Source organism: Lynx rufus, unplaced genomic scaffold, assembly GCF_022079265.1.
Source record: "Lynx rufus isolate CCGP_SWC_20201006 ecotype Redwood Valley unplaced genomic scaffold, mLynRuf1.p SCAF_1, whole genome shotgun sequence".
NCBI lineage: Eukaryota > Metazoa > Chordata > Mammalia > Carnivora > Felidae > Lynx > Lynx rufus.
Window position 1 is genome coordinate 67,735,592 of NW_025814823.1, and position 13,314 is coordinate 67,748,905.

General features: G+C 36.8%; 1 protein-coding gene across 2 annotated transcripts in view; it reads left to right on the forward strand.

The window, feature by feature from the left end:
* Positions 1-13,314, forward strand: part of DNAJC3 (DnaJ heat shock protein family (Hsp40) member C3) — a 90,654-nt gene that overhangs the window by 54,845 nt on the left and 22,495 nt on the right. For both annotated transcript variants that reach the window (XM_047081105.1, XM_047081115.1), the window contains 3 exons: positions 369-488; positions 3,741-3,846; positions 3,931-4,051. In XM_047081105.1, the coding sequence (XP_046937061.1) occupies positions 369-488; positions 3,741-3,846; positions 3,931-4,051 (347 nt within the window). The remainder of the gene's footprint in view (positions 1-368; positions 489-3,740; positions 3,847-3,930; positions 4,052-13,314) is intronic.

A 13,314-nucleotide genomic window follows, 5' to 3' on the forward strand; every position in this document is an offset into this window, starting at 1 on the left:
AGTTTTAAATTAAAACTGTGGTTAAGGTTGTTTTTATATTCTTTATTTGTATATTTTGTATTTTCCCTAAGTTATTTTATTTCCACATAGTTTATTTTCATGAGCTATGCTTATTAAAATAGAGATATATTTGCAGAAAGAAAATAGGGTGTTTAATGTATAATTCTACTTAAGTTATTATAATTTGAGTTAATACGTGTGTGTGGCACAATGCCACATGTAAAAGTATATGGTCAGTTGTTAAGTCAGTGTGTTTTGTTTAATCGTTACAAGCAAAAAATACCTTTAATGTGATTTCTGTATTGTGGAAAACCAGTCATTAATTATTTTGACTTGGAGTATTTTCCTGTTTTTAAATACATGAGCAGTGAAGTTCGTGAATGTCTTAAACTGGACCAGGATCATAAAAGGTGTTTTGCACACTATAAACAAGTAAAGAAACTTAATAAGCTAATTGAGTCAGCTGAAGAGCTCATCAGAGACGGCAGGTAAGAATGTGCTTGTCTGCAGTCTACAGCCTCCCTTCTCTGTCTTTTCTGGGCACAAAAGAAGAGTTGAACTGCTTGCTCTCTTACTCATTAGCCATTGAGGATAGACTATCCTAGATAGCCCTGGGCCTTGGCAAAACTACTGTAGCTCTACTTAATATTATTATTTTTAAATATTTATTTATTTTTGAGATACACAGAAAGAGAGAGTGTGAGTAGAGGAGGAACAGAGAGAGAGGGGGACACAGAATCTGTAGCAGGCTGCAGGCTCTGAGCTGTCAACACAGAGCCTGACGTGGGGCTCGAACTCACGAAGCGTGAGTTCCGTTGGATGCTCAACTGACTGAGCCACCCAGGTGCCCCTGTACTTATTTTTAATAAGGCGGAATATAAGTAATAGTAACTGCATAATATTCTTACCAGCAGATTTATTTATATTTCACCAAATATTTATTGAGTTATCTCCTGTGTCAGGCACTGACAATGTACTAAGGGGTGCAGAGATGAATATGACATGGTTTTTGGTGTTAAGAAGCTTAAAGATTAGTGTGGGAGACGGACATATAAACTGATTGTTAAAAGATAATGTGGGATCTAGAGTGATAGAGATGTATACAGAGCATATAGAGACTTTCTTGTGGTATAAGATTCTCAGTTAAGTCCTTTTGTTAGAGCACCTGAAAAATATTGTACCACTTCTTTGTGGCCTCCATGGTTCCTGATGAGAAACCCATGGTCATTCTGATTGTTTTTCCCTAAAATAACATATTTTCCTCTGACTGCTTTCAAAATTTGTTTTCTTTGTTTTTAGTATTCAGAAGTTTAATTATGGTGTATCTTGGTGTGGATTTCTTTGTTTTTATCCTATCTGGAATTTATTTAGCTTCTAGAATATGTAGGTTTGTGTCTTGTCAAACTTGGGAAGTTTCAGCCATTACTTCTTTTTAAAGATTGCTTATATTTTAAATATTTATTTATTTTTGAGAGAGAGACAGCGTGCAAGCGGGGGAGGGGCAGAGAGAGAGAGGGAGACACAGGATCTGAAGCAGGCTCTGGGCTCCGAGCTGTCTTTAGCGCAGAGCCGGATGTGGGGCTCGAACCAATGAACCATGAGCTCACGACCTGAGCTGAAATCAACAGTTTGATACTTAACTGACTGAGCCACCCAGGTGCCCCTTAGCCTTTATGTCTTGAAATATTTTTTTAGCTTTACCCTCTATCTCTAGTTTTTGTCTTAGATTCTGATTGACATAAATGTTAGCTCTTTTGTTTCAGCCCCACAGGTCCCTGAGGCTCTGTTCATTTTTCTCCATTCCTTTTCTTTCTGATCAGATTTCGTAATTTTTTTTATCATTCCAATTCACTGATTCTTTTCTCTGTCCCCTCCATTCTACTGTTGAGCACGTTCAGTGAACTTTTTATTTGGGTTTTTCTAGTTTTCAGTTCTGATAACCAAACGTTATTCTTGTATCTCTTCTGTTTCTTTGCCAAGGCCGTCTATTGCTTTCATTTCTTTAAGCATGTTTGTCACTGCTGCTATTGCCAAGGCTACTTTAAGATCTTTGTCAGATAATTGGTTTTGGAATTTATTGTCTTTTCTCGTTCAGCTTGAGATCTTACTGTCTGTTGGTATGATGAGTGGTTTCTGATTGAAACCTGGACACTTTCATTTTATAAGACTGTTTTTTAATTTAAATCTGTTTTGCCTGGCTTTTTCAGACATTGTTCCAGCAAAGCAGGGGCGGGTATCACTTTGTTGCTGTCGGGGAGGTAGAAGTTTTCCCCGTTGGCATTTGTTGATAGCTGAGGTGTGGGGTTTCTCACTACTGCTTGGAGCAGGTGGAGGTTGGGGGATATTTACTTCCAGCCATGGATGAAAGTCCTAGCTTCCCACTTGGCCTTCTCTGACACCACCATGGTGGGGGTGTGGGCACACCTCGTCATAGCCTCTCCACTTGACCTGTTGGCATTGGCAGGGAGCCTTATTTTTTCTTCTGTGGCGTTTGGCTGGAGTGGAGCTGTTATTGTCATAAATTTTCTGTCTTGCCAGGCTGCCCTTTCCAGGTCCTGTGGCTTGAGAGAGTAGGCTCTTGCTGGGTTTTGGATTTTTTGTCTGCACCCATTGGCATTTCTGGGTTGCTGGTCTCTTCAGCTCCAAGTCTGCAGTATATGAAGCAAACAAAAAAACCCGGGAAGCTTTCCCATATTGTGTTTCCCCCTCAGGCCGCATGTCCTGGGCTGGTCTGCCTCCTTCTCTCCCCTTGCTGAGTTTTTTCATATGTTGACAAATACATAATGTGTAGGGGTATTTAATTGTACCTAGTTGGCGGAACTGGGGAAAGTACATTCACTCCACTTTCCCAGAAGCTACCTTTTTTTTTTTCAAGTGAAGTTCAGTACTTTCTAACTGAACTTTTTGTTTTGATCTAATCATCATTTCAAATGTAGTTGTAAAAAGGAAAGCAAGGTTTTGCATGCTCTGTACGGCTTCCTACAACTGTTGTACTATCTTGGGAAACTATACAACACTATCCCAGCTAGGATTTTGACATCAATAACTTCTGTTTTAAGTGTTCTGCTGAAATCTGTGTTTTAATACATCAGCATTTAAATGTGAAGATTGTAATGCATTTTGGGAAAAATGTGCCACAGTGGCATATAAATATATTGTTTAGTGTGCCGTTACTGAGGAAAGTAACTTCATGTATAACATGGCTAATATTTTTCACTAGTTTTTAAAAAAAGGCTGAAATAGCTTTTATTCTCAGAAAGCTAGTAAGTTGGGAATTTAAGCAGGTTCTTTTTGCAGGGAACCACATTGTACTTAGTTGTGAATATTGACATTCATTGTATAAAATGACATGTAGATAATGGGCTTTGTTATTTCATGAAGGTGTGTAGGGACCAAGAAATAAACCTGATCTCTATTTTGCTGAAAAATGCCATGTGTAAGTCAGACTTTAAGAAGATGTTTTACTCTGTTTCAAAATCATGAGCATTATTCTGTAAAGAAATTCATCATTTTGTTTGATTGGTATTCACAGGTATGCTTTGATTTGTACATAGACATTTTCTGTGGTCATGTGTTTTATCTCCCAACTTTTGACTGATAGTAAGGTAAAAGTCGTGTTTGAAGGCACGTACTCATTTAGGTGAATTGATTGAGCAACGATTAGTGAAGAGTAGAGGGCTCTTTCTTTAACCCCTGAGATAGAATTTCATTGTTACTCATCATGATTTGCTCATTAATAGATACACAGATGCGACCAGCAAATATGAGTCTGTCATGAAAACAGAGCCGAGTGTTGCTGAATATACGATTCGCTCAAAAGAAAGAATTTGCCACTGCTTTTCTAAGGTAACAGTTGATTCATTCACAGAAGTGTGAAAACTTAATATATGGCAAAACAGCCATAAATCCTTTTCTCACATTTACTTATAGGATGAGAAGCCTGTTGAAGCTATTCGAGTGTGTTCTGAAGTTTTACAGACGGAGCCTGACAATGTGAATGCCCTGAAAGATCGAGCAGAGGCCTATTTAATAGAAGAAATGTATGATGAAGGTTAGTCTTCAAGGAATTTGATTTGCAGTATCTAAACGTTGATGTATATGAAATTAGCACATGTTTAACATCCTTTTGTTTAGAACAAGTTTACCAGAGTAGCTGGAAGTGTTGATGACTTTAGGAAGATGGCATTGAGTTTGAAAATTAGTCTTCCTTAGTGGAACTAGTACACCATATGAGGAAAGATTTCTGCTGTTGAAACCAGTTCAGGGGGATATAAAAATAAAAATTTCAGCCTTTTTTTTGTTGAGACAAGTTCTAACTTCAGACAAGTTAGAATAGATAAATAGCAAAATAAAAATTTAAATGATAGATTTCGTATCATCCAGAGATAAATGCTGTTCATTTGGGATTTATATCTTTCATACTTTTTCTGTGCATATATATTAGTCTATGTTTTATGCATATATATGTGCGTGTATGTATGTATATATATTCTATGCATGTGTACAGTATACATATTATACCTACAACATACATATATATGTCATATATGTCCTACATATAAATGATCTTTTTTTAAGTTTTTTTTTTTTAAGTTTATTCTGAGAGAGAGAGAACACGAGTGGGGGACGAGCAGAGAGAGAGAAAGAGAGAGAATTCCAAGCAGACTCCGTGCTGTCAGCGCAGAGCCCGATGGGGGCTCAGTGCCATAAGCTGTGAGACTGTGACCTCAGCAGAAATCTGGAGTCGGTGGCTTAACCGACTGAGCCACCCAGACGCCCCTAAAATGATCTTCTGTGACCAAAAGCTGTTTAGTAACATTAGGGTAGTTGCTTATCCTTCTTTGTTCAAGTTGAAGTAACAGAGTTTCCTGTTAGATGTTGTAAGGACCTTGAATAAGGGCAGTGTCCTATTTTCAGAAGATAACTAAAGTATATGGTCATATACATTAAAAACAGGAATCCTTTCATATTTATTGTTTTGTGGCTTTTTTTATGTGACCGTATGCTATGAACATTTAAATAAGATGGTTTTTAAAAGAAGTGAGCCTTATAGCCCTTATTGCAAAGTTTTCAATCAGGTAAAGCATTTTAAATTGAGAATGGTAAGAGTATTTTTCTGGTGAAACTTGGGTTGTGGTATTCTCCACCCCCCCCCCAATTAAGTGCTGAATATTTACTTAATAAAACATGCAACTATTAATATGTATTACATTTAATGTCATGTTAAAGTAATTATGATATGGTAAGCGGTAATCCTGGGTAATACTTTAAACATACTGAGAATGTATCTGTAACAATGATAGATTACATAGGTTTGTGGCACTCATTTTCTTTTAAGACAAACTGATCATTTGTTTTCTGCTTTTCACAATTTGAAAAGAATCTTGCTCCTAAGTGGTTTCCTATGAGTGCTGACAATTCTAGTTACTCCTATTTGTGGGACATTTTATAGTATAGTCCTTGAGGTTTGGTTGGGGCTTGGAATGTACATAATCCAAATGATCTTCAAGAAGATCCTATTAGCATCCTTGTTCTTTTCACTTTTGAGCTACTGTGTCTTCTCAGTGAGATTGGCCATACTGTAGGATTCTGCATTCCCGTTAGTGTTTGGAACTCTTCATCAAAGGTACTTTTGTCATTTGTATTTAAACCCTCAGCTCTAATTGTGAAATTAGAGAAGCCACAGAAGAATATGAAAAGCGCTGTTAAAAAAATGGTTAAATCTTTTAGGCTACTAAATGTAATTTGAAGATGCTTTTGTAACTTGAAAGCTAAACTGACTTGCTTTTTAGGGAAACTTGACAGCTTAATTCTTAAAAAGATGCTTCATACTAATTTAATAGAATAGATCTGTCTTCAGAGTCTGTTTTTTCTTTTAAAATTTCTTTTAAATAGGAGTCTGTTGGGGTGCCTGGGTGGCTCAGTCACTTAAGCGTCTAACTTCGGCTCACGTCATGATCTCATGGTTTTGAGCCCTGCATTGGGCTCTGTGCTTACAGCTCAGAGCCTGGAGCCTGCTCCCGATTCTGTGTCTCCCTCTCTTTCTGCTTCTCCCCTGCTTTCTCTCTCTCTCTCTCTCTCTCTCTCTCTCAAAAATAAACAGACATTAAAAAAATAAATAGGAATTTATTCTTTGTCTTTGTTGGTGGGTTTGGATTATACACTGGGAATCTTTCTGAATTAAGGTTTTCAAGTAAAATGGCTGTTTGAGTCACAAATATGGCAATTAAGCAACCTCATGGAGAGACTGAGAATGGATTTCTAGGCCTCTTAATTTGGGGGGAGGTGCCGAGGACACCTGTATAACTAAAACTGAAGGCTATTACTTATTGAATTGAAGGTTTAGTAAATGATGAGATGAGTAAGTAATCTTACTTACCTAGGCTAAATAATATTTTGAAATCCTGAGTTAAAATATGAGGGCTTTCCATATTCTGTTTACTGGCTTAGCCTTTATTTAAATAAGCAATTAAAAATGATGGTAGGAATGTAGTGAATAGAGAAAAACAAAGTTTTAGGTTAGTGAATAATGGAACATGGAGACTTATTAATTTGGAGATTCTGGCAGAGTTATCAGGAAAGATATTAGGGGATTCCACTCATGAGAAAGTAAGTAAGATTGTTGTTTGAGGATGCCTCTGAGATCATGAAAAATGAAGGAGGCTCTTCAGATAGATGAGTAATTAAAAATTTTTTTTAATGTTTTTTATTTATTTTTTGAGAGACTGAGTGTGAGCAGGGGAAGGGCAGAGAGAGAGGAGGACAGAGGATCCAAAGCAGGCTCCATGCTGACAGGGTGACAGCAGCAAGCCCAATGCAGGGCTCGAACTCACCAACCATGAGATCACAACCTGAGTCCAAGTTGGAAACTCAATTGACTGTGTCATCCGGGCGCCCCGAGTAATTCTTTTCATAGCTTTTCAGAGGAACAAACTGACATTGAAGCGATACTAAACAGTTAGCAAAGTTCCTTTGAATATAGGGATGATTCAAGTGCCATCCTTATGAGATAAGGAGTTAAACTGGCTAGAACTTAAGCTACATGACAACCTGTGTCTTTCTTTCATTAACTGATCCATCTCAGCTACTTGTGCCTGGCACATAGCAGGCACTCATATGTTTGCTGAATGAATGAAGGTAGGTAGTTTATCAATAAGTTCATAGTGGAAGGAGTATGGGATTTAGAATTAGTCCTATATTTGAGTCTGTGTCATTTATTTTATTTTTTGTTTTTACTTGTAGGAAAAATAACATAACAAAATTTGCCATCTTAGCCATTTTTTTTTAAGTTTTATGACTGGTGCTCATCACCACAAGTGCACTCCTTAATCCCATCACCTATTTCACCCATCCCTCACCCACTTCCCTCTGGTGACCATCACTTTGTTCTCTATAGCTAAGAGTCTGAGGGGCACCTGGCTGGTTCAGTTAGTAGAGCATGACTCCTAATATCAGGATCATGAATTTGAGCCCCATGTTGGGTATAGAGATTACTTAAAAAAAAAAAAAAAAGTCTATTTCTGGATTTGTCTCATTTCCTTTTTTCCCTTTGCTCTTTTTTTTTTTTTTTGTGTATGTGTGTGTTTCTTATATTCCACATGTGACTAAGATCATATGGTATTTGTCTTTCTCTGGCTGACTTAGTTCACTTAGCATTATGCTCTAGCTATATCCATGTCATTGCAAATGGCAGTATTTCATCCTTTATTATGGATGAATAATATTCTGTTGTAGATATATACCACATCTTTACCCATTCATCTATTGACACACACTTGGACTACTACCATATCCTGGCTATTGTAAATAACGCTGCTATAAATATAGGAATGCATGTGTCCCTTCGAATTCGTGTTTTTGTATTCTTTGGGTAAATACCCAGTAGTACGATTACTGGGTCATAGGGTAGTTCTATTTTTAACTTTCTGAGGAACTTCCATACTGTTCTCCAGAATGGGTGTACCAGTTTGCATTCCCACCAACAGTGCAAGAAGGTTCCCCTTTCTCTGTGTCCTCGCCAACATCTGTTCTGTCTTGTGTTGTTGATTTTGGCCATTCTGACGGGTGTGAGGTGGTATCTCATTATAGTTTTGATTTGCATTTTTCTGATGATAAGTGATGATGAGCATCTTTTCATGTGTCCATTGGCCATCTGTATGTCTTCTTTGGAGAAATGTCTGTTCATGTCTTCTGCCCATTTTAATTTTTTTTTAAATGTTAATTATGAGTTTTAATGCATCAAATAATATGATAAAATCAAAAAATGTAGGTGAAAAGAAACATAACATAACATATAGAAATTTTTAGCATCAATTTTTCGTGGAAAACCAAGTGGTCAAAAAATAAACAACACTATGTAGAGGATTTGAGAAGTATACCAGGACTGTAAATTTTGAATTCTATAATATGCAAGTAGAGACTAACTCTTTTCATAGTCCCTCTGGACATTTGTTAAAATTAATCCTAAAATAACACTCAAAGAAAAATTCCATAAACTTTAAAAATAAGAGATAATATTCTTTTTTTGTGCATTCAACAGATTTTTTTTTCAATTAATTAAAACATATATTTGTCACAAAACTTAAAATAATAAACATGAAGCTGTATCTTTAAAAATTACTGATAATGGTTTCATATTGATGGGAGTAATGACATCTTTTGATATCTTTCATGAGGTGTCTATATGCAACTTGGTGAAAAGCTTAGGTTCTAGGTTAAGTTTAATACCTGGCTGGTTTATTTCCTGAGATTTGACTTCTGTCAATTTTTAGAATACAGATTCACTGTAATGAGTCAGGATGGTGGCAAGTGCTGGGGGCTCTGTTAGATGGAAATGATGGACAGAGCTCACTGGTGACTGCATTCAGACGGTAACCCAACCAGCATGTCCACATATGGTGCTATGGAGAAGGATTCCTACTCCAATCTGGCTTCATTTAGTCCTGGAAACTCCTTCTTTATGTTCTACAAGCATCTGCATATGGTGTGAAAATATGCTCAATAACATGCCATTGATTTTATTCTTGAGCAAATGAAGAACCATCAACGGTAGCGAAAGAGCCAAGCTTCACAATTAGTTGTTTGCACATGTGTCCCTTATTCTTTTTTAAAAAATTAATTATTTAAATTTATATCCAAGTTAGTTAGCATATAGTGCAATAATGATTTCAGGAGTAGATTCCAGTGATTCATCCTCTATGTATAACACCCACTGCTCATCCCATGAAGGGTCTTCCTTAATGCCCCTTACCCTTTTAGCCCATCCCCCCACCCACAACCCCTCCAGCACCCTCAGTTTGTTCTCTGTATATAAGAATCTATTATCCTTTGTCCGCCTCTTTGTTTTTATATTGTTTTTGCTTCCCTTCCCTTATGTTCATCTGTTTTGTCTCTTAAAGTCCTCATATGAGTGATGTCATATGATATTTGTCTTTCTCTGACTAATTTCTCTTAGCATAATACCCTCTAGTTCCATCCACATAGTTGAAAATGGCAAGATTTTCTTTTTGATTGCTGAATAGTACTCTATTGTATACATACACCACATCTTCTTTATCCATTCATCCGTCAATGGACGTTTGGGCTCTTTCTATACTTTGGCTATTATTAACAGTGCTGCTATAAACATTGGGGTGCATATGCCCCTTTGAAACAGCATACCTGTATCCCTTGGATAAATACCTAGCAGTGCAATTGCTGGGTTGTAGGGTAGTTCTATTTTTAATTTTTTGAGGAACCTCCATACTGTTTTCCAGAGTGGCTGCACCAGTTTGTATTTCCATCAGCAGTGCAAAAGAGATCATCTTTTTCTGCATCCTCGCCAACCTCTGTTGTTGCTTGAGTTGTTAATGTTAGCCATTCTGACAGGTGTGAGGTGGTTTTTCAGTGTGGTTTTGATTTGTATTTCCCTGATGATGAGTGATGTTGAGCATCTTTTCATGTATCTGTTAGCCATCTGGATGTCTTCTTTGGAAAAGTGTCTATTCATGTCTTTTATGTCATATATCTTCTCCCATTCTGTTGGTTGCCTTCAATTTTGCTGAATGTTTCCTTTGCTGTGCAGAAGCTTTTTTTTTGATGAGGTCCCAATAGTTCATTTTTGCTTCTGTTTCTCTTGCCTCCAGTGATGTGTTGAGTAAGAAGTTGCTGCGGCCAAGATCAAAGAGGTTTTTGCCTGCTTTCTCCTCGAGGGTTTTGATGGCTTCCTGTCTTACATTGAGGTCTTTCATCCATTTTGAGTTTATTTTTATGTATGGTGTAAGAAAGTGGTCCAGGTTCATTTTTCTGCATGTCGCCGTGCAGTTTTCCCAGCACCACTTGCTGAAGAGACTGTCTTTAATCCATTGGATATTCTTTTCCGCTTTGTCAAGGATTGGTTGGTCATACATTTGTGGGTCCATTTCTGGATTCTCTATTCTGTTCCATTGATCTGAGTGTCTGTTTTTGTGCCAGTACCATACTGTCTTGATGATTACAGCTTTGTAATACATCTTGAAGTTTGGGATTGTGATGCATCCAGCTTTGGTTTTCTTTTTCAGGTTTGCTTTGGCTATTTGGGATCTTTTCTGGTTCCATACAAATTTTAGGATTGTTTGTTCTAGCTCTGTGAAGAATGCTGGTGTTATTTTGATAGGGATTTCATTGAATATGTAGATTGCTTTGGGTAGTATTGATATTTTAACAATAATATTTGTTCTTCCAATCCATGAGCATGGAATATTTTTCCTTTTTTTGTGTGTGTGTGTCTTCTTCAGTTTCTTTCATAAGCTTTCTATAGTTGTCAGTGTATGGATTTTTACCTGTTTGGTTAGGTTTATTCCTAGGTTATGGTTTTTGGTGCAGTTGTAAATGGGATCAATTGCTTGATTTCTGTTTCTGTTGCTACATTGTTGCTGTATAGGAATGCAGCTGATTTCTGTGCATTGATTTTATATCCTGAGACTTTGCTGAATTCATGGATCAGTTCTAGCAGTTTTTTGGTGGAATCTTTAGGGTTTTCTGTATAGAGTATCATGGTGTCTGCAAAGACTGAAAGTTTGACCCTCTCCTTGCTGATTTGGATGCCATTTTTTCCTTTGTGTTGTCTGACTTATGAGACTAGGGCTTCCAATACTGTGTTGAGTAAGAGTGGTGAGAGTGGGCATCCCTGTTGTGTTCCCGGCCTTAGGAGGAAAGCTTCCCCATTGAGGATGATATTAGCAGTTGGTCTTTCATATATGGCTTTTATGATCTTGAGATATGATCCTTCTATCCCTACTTTCTTGAGGGTTTTTTTTCTTTAATCAAGAAAGGATGCTGTATTTTGTTAAATGCTTTCTCTGACTCTATTGAGAGGTTCATGTGGTTCTTTTTCTTTCTTTTATTGATGTGATGTATCACACTGATTGAGTTGCAGATATTGAACCAACCCTATATCCCAGGTATAAATCCCACTTGGTTGTGGTGAATAATTCTTTTAATGTATTGTTGGATCCAGTTGGTTAGTATCTTGTTGAGGAATTTTGCATCCATGTTCATTAGGGAAATTGGTCTGTAGTTCTTTTCAGTGGGGTCCTTGTCTGGTTTGGAATCACGCTAATGCTGGCTTCATAGAATGAGTTTGGAAGTTTTCCTTCCATTTCTGTTTTTGGAACAGCTTCAAAAGAATAGATATTAACTCCTCTTTAAATGTTTGGTAGAATTCCCCTAGAAAGCCATCCAGCCCTGGACTCTTGTTTTTTGGGAGATTTTCGATTACTGGTTAGGGGTCTGTTCAAATTTTCTATTTCTTTCAGTTTTGGTAGTTTATATGTTTCTAGGAATTTGTCCATTTCTTCCAGCTTGCCCAATTTATTGGCATATAATTGCTGATAATATTCTCTTATTTTTGTTTGTATTTCCACAGTGTTGGTTGTGATCTCTCCTCTTTCATTCTTGATTTTATTTATTTGGGTCCTTTCCCTTTTCTTTTTGATCAAACTGGCTAGGAGTTTATAAATTTTGTTAATTATTTCAAAGAACCAGCTCCTGGTTTCATTGATCTGTTCTTTTTGTTGTTGTTTTCGTTCCTTTTTTTTTTTTTTTTTTTTTTTGCTGTTTTTCCAACTCTTTAACGTGAAAGGTTAGGTTGTGTATCTGAGACCTTTCTTCCTTCTTTAGGAAGGCCTGGATTGCTATATACTTCCCTTATATGACCACTTTTGCTGCATTCCAGAGGTTTTGGACTGTGGTGTTACCATTTTCATTGGCTTCCATGTACTTTTTAATTTTCTCTTTTACTTCTTGGTTAGCCCATTTATTCTTTAGTAGGATGTTGTTTAGTCTCCAAGTATTTATTGTCTTTCCAAATTTTTTCCTGTGGTTGATTTCGAGTTTCATAGTGTTGTGGTCTGAAAATATGCATGGTATGATCTCAATCTTTTTGTACTTCTTGAGGGCTGATTTGTGTCCCAGTATGTGATCGGCTCTGGAGAATGTCCCATGTGTACTCTAGAAGAGTGTGTATTCTGCTTTAGGATGAAATGTTCTGAATATCCATCTGGTCCAGTGTGTCGTTCAAAGCCATTGTTTCCTTGTTGATTTTCTGTTACATGATCTGTCCATTGTTGTAAGTGGGGTGTTGAAGTTCCCTACTATTGTGGTATTACTGTCCATGAGTTTCTGTATGTTTGTTATTAATTGATTTATATATTTGGGTGCTCCACGTTTGGAGCATAAATGTTTACAATTGTTAAGTCTTCTTGGTGGATAGACCCCTTAATTATGATACATTTCCCTTCTTCATCTCTTATTACAGTCTTTATTTTAAAAAATCTAGTTGTTTGATGTAAGTATGGATACTCTGGCTTTCTTTTGGTGACTATTAGCATGATATGGTTCTCCATCCCCTTATGTTCAATCTGAGGGTGTCCTTAGGTGTAAAATGGGTCTCTTGTAAACAGCATATAGATGGATCTTATTTTCTTATCCATTCTGTTACCCTGTGTCTTTTGATTGGGGCATTTAGTCCATTGACATTTAGAGTGAGTACTTAAAGATACAAATTTATTGCCATAATGTTGCCTGTAGAGTTGGAGTTTCTGGTTGTGTTCTCTGGTCCTTTCTAGTCTTTATTGCTTTTGGACTTTTTGTGTTTTTGTTTTTGTTTTTCTGTTTTTTTCATCTTTTCTCAGAGTCCACCTTAAAATTTCAGGTCTGGTTTAGTGGTCATGAACTCCACTAGTTTTTGTTTGTCTGGGAAACTTTTTATCTTTCCTTCTATTTTGAGTGACAACTTTGTTGGATAAGGAATTCTTGGCTGCATATTTTTCTAATTCAGCACATTGAATATATCCT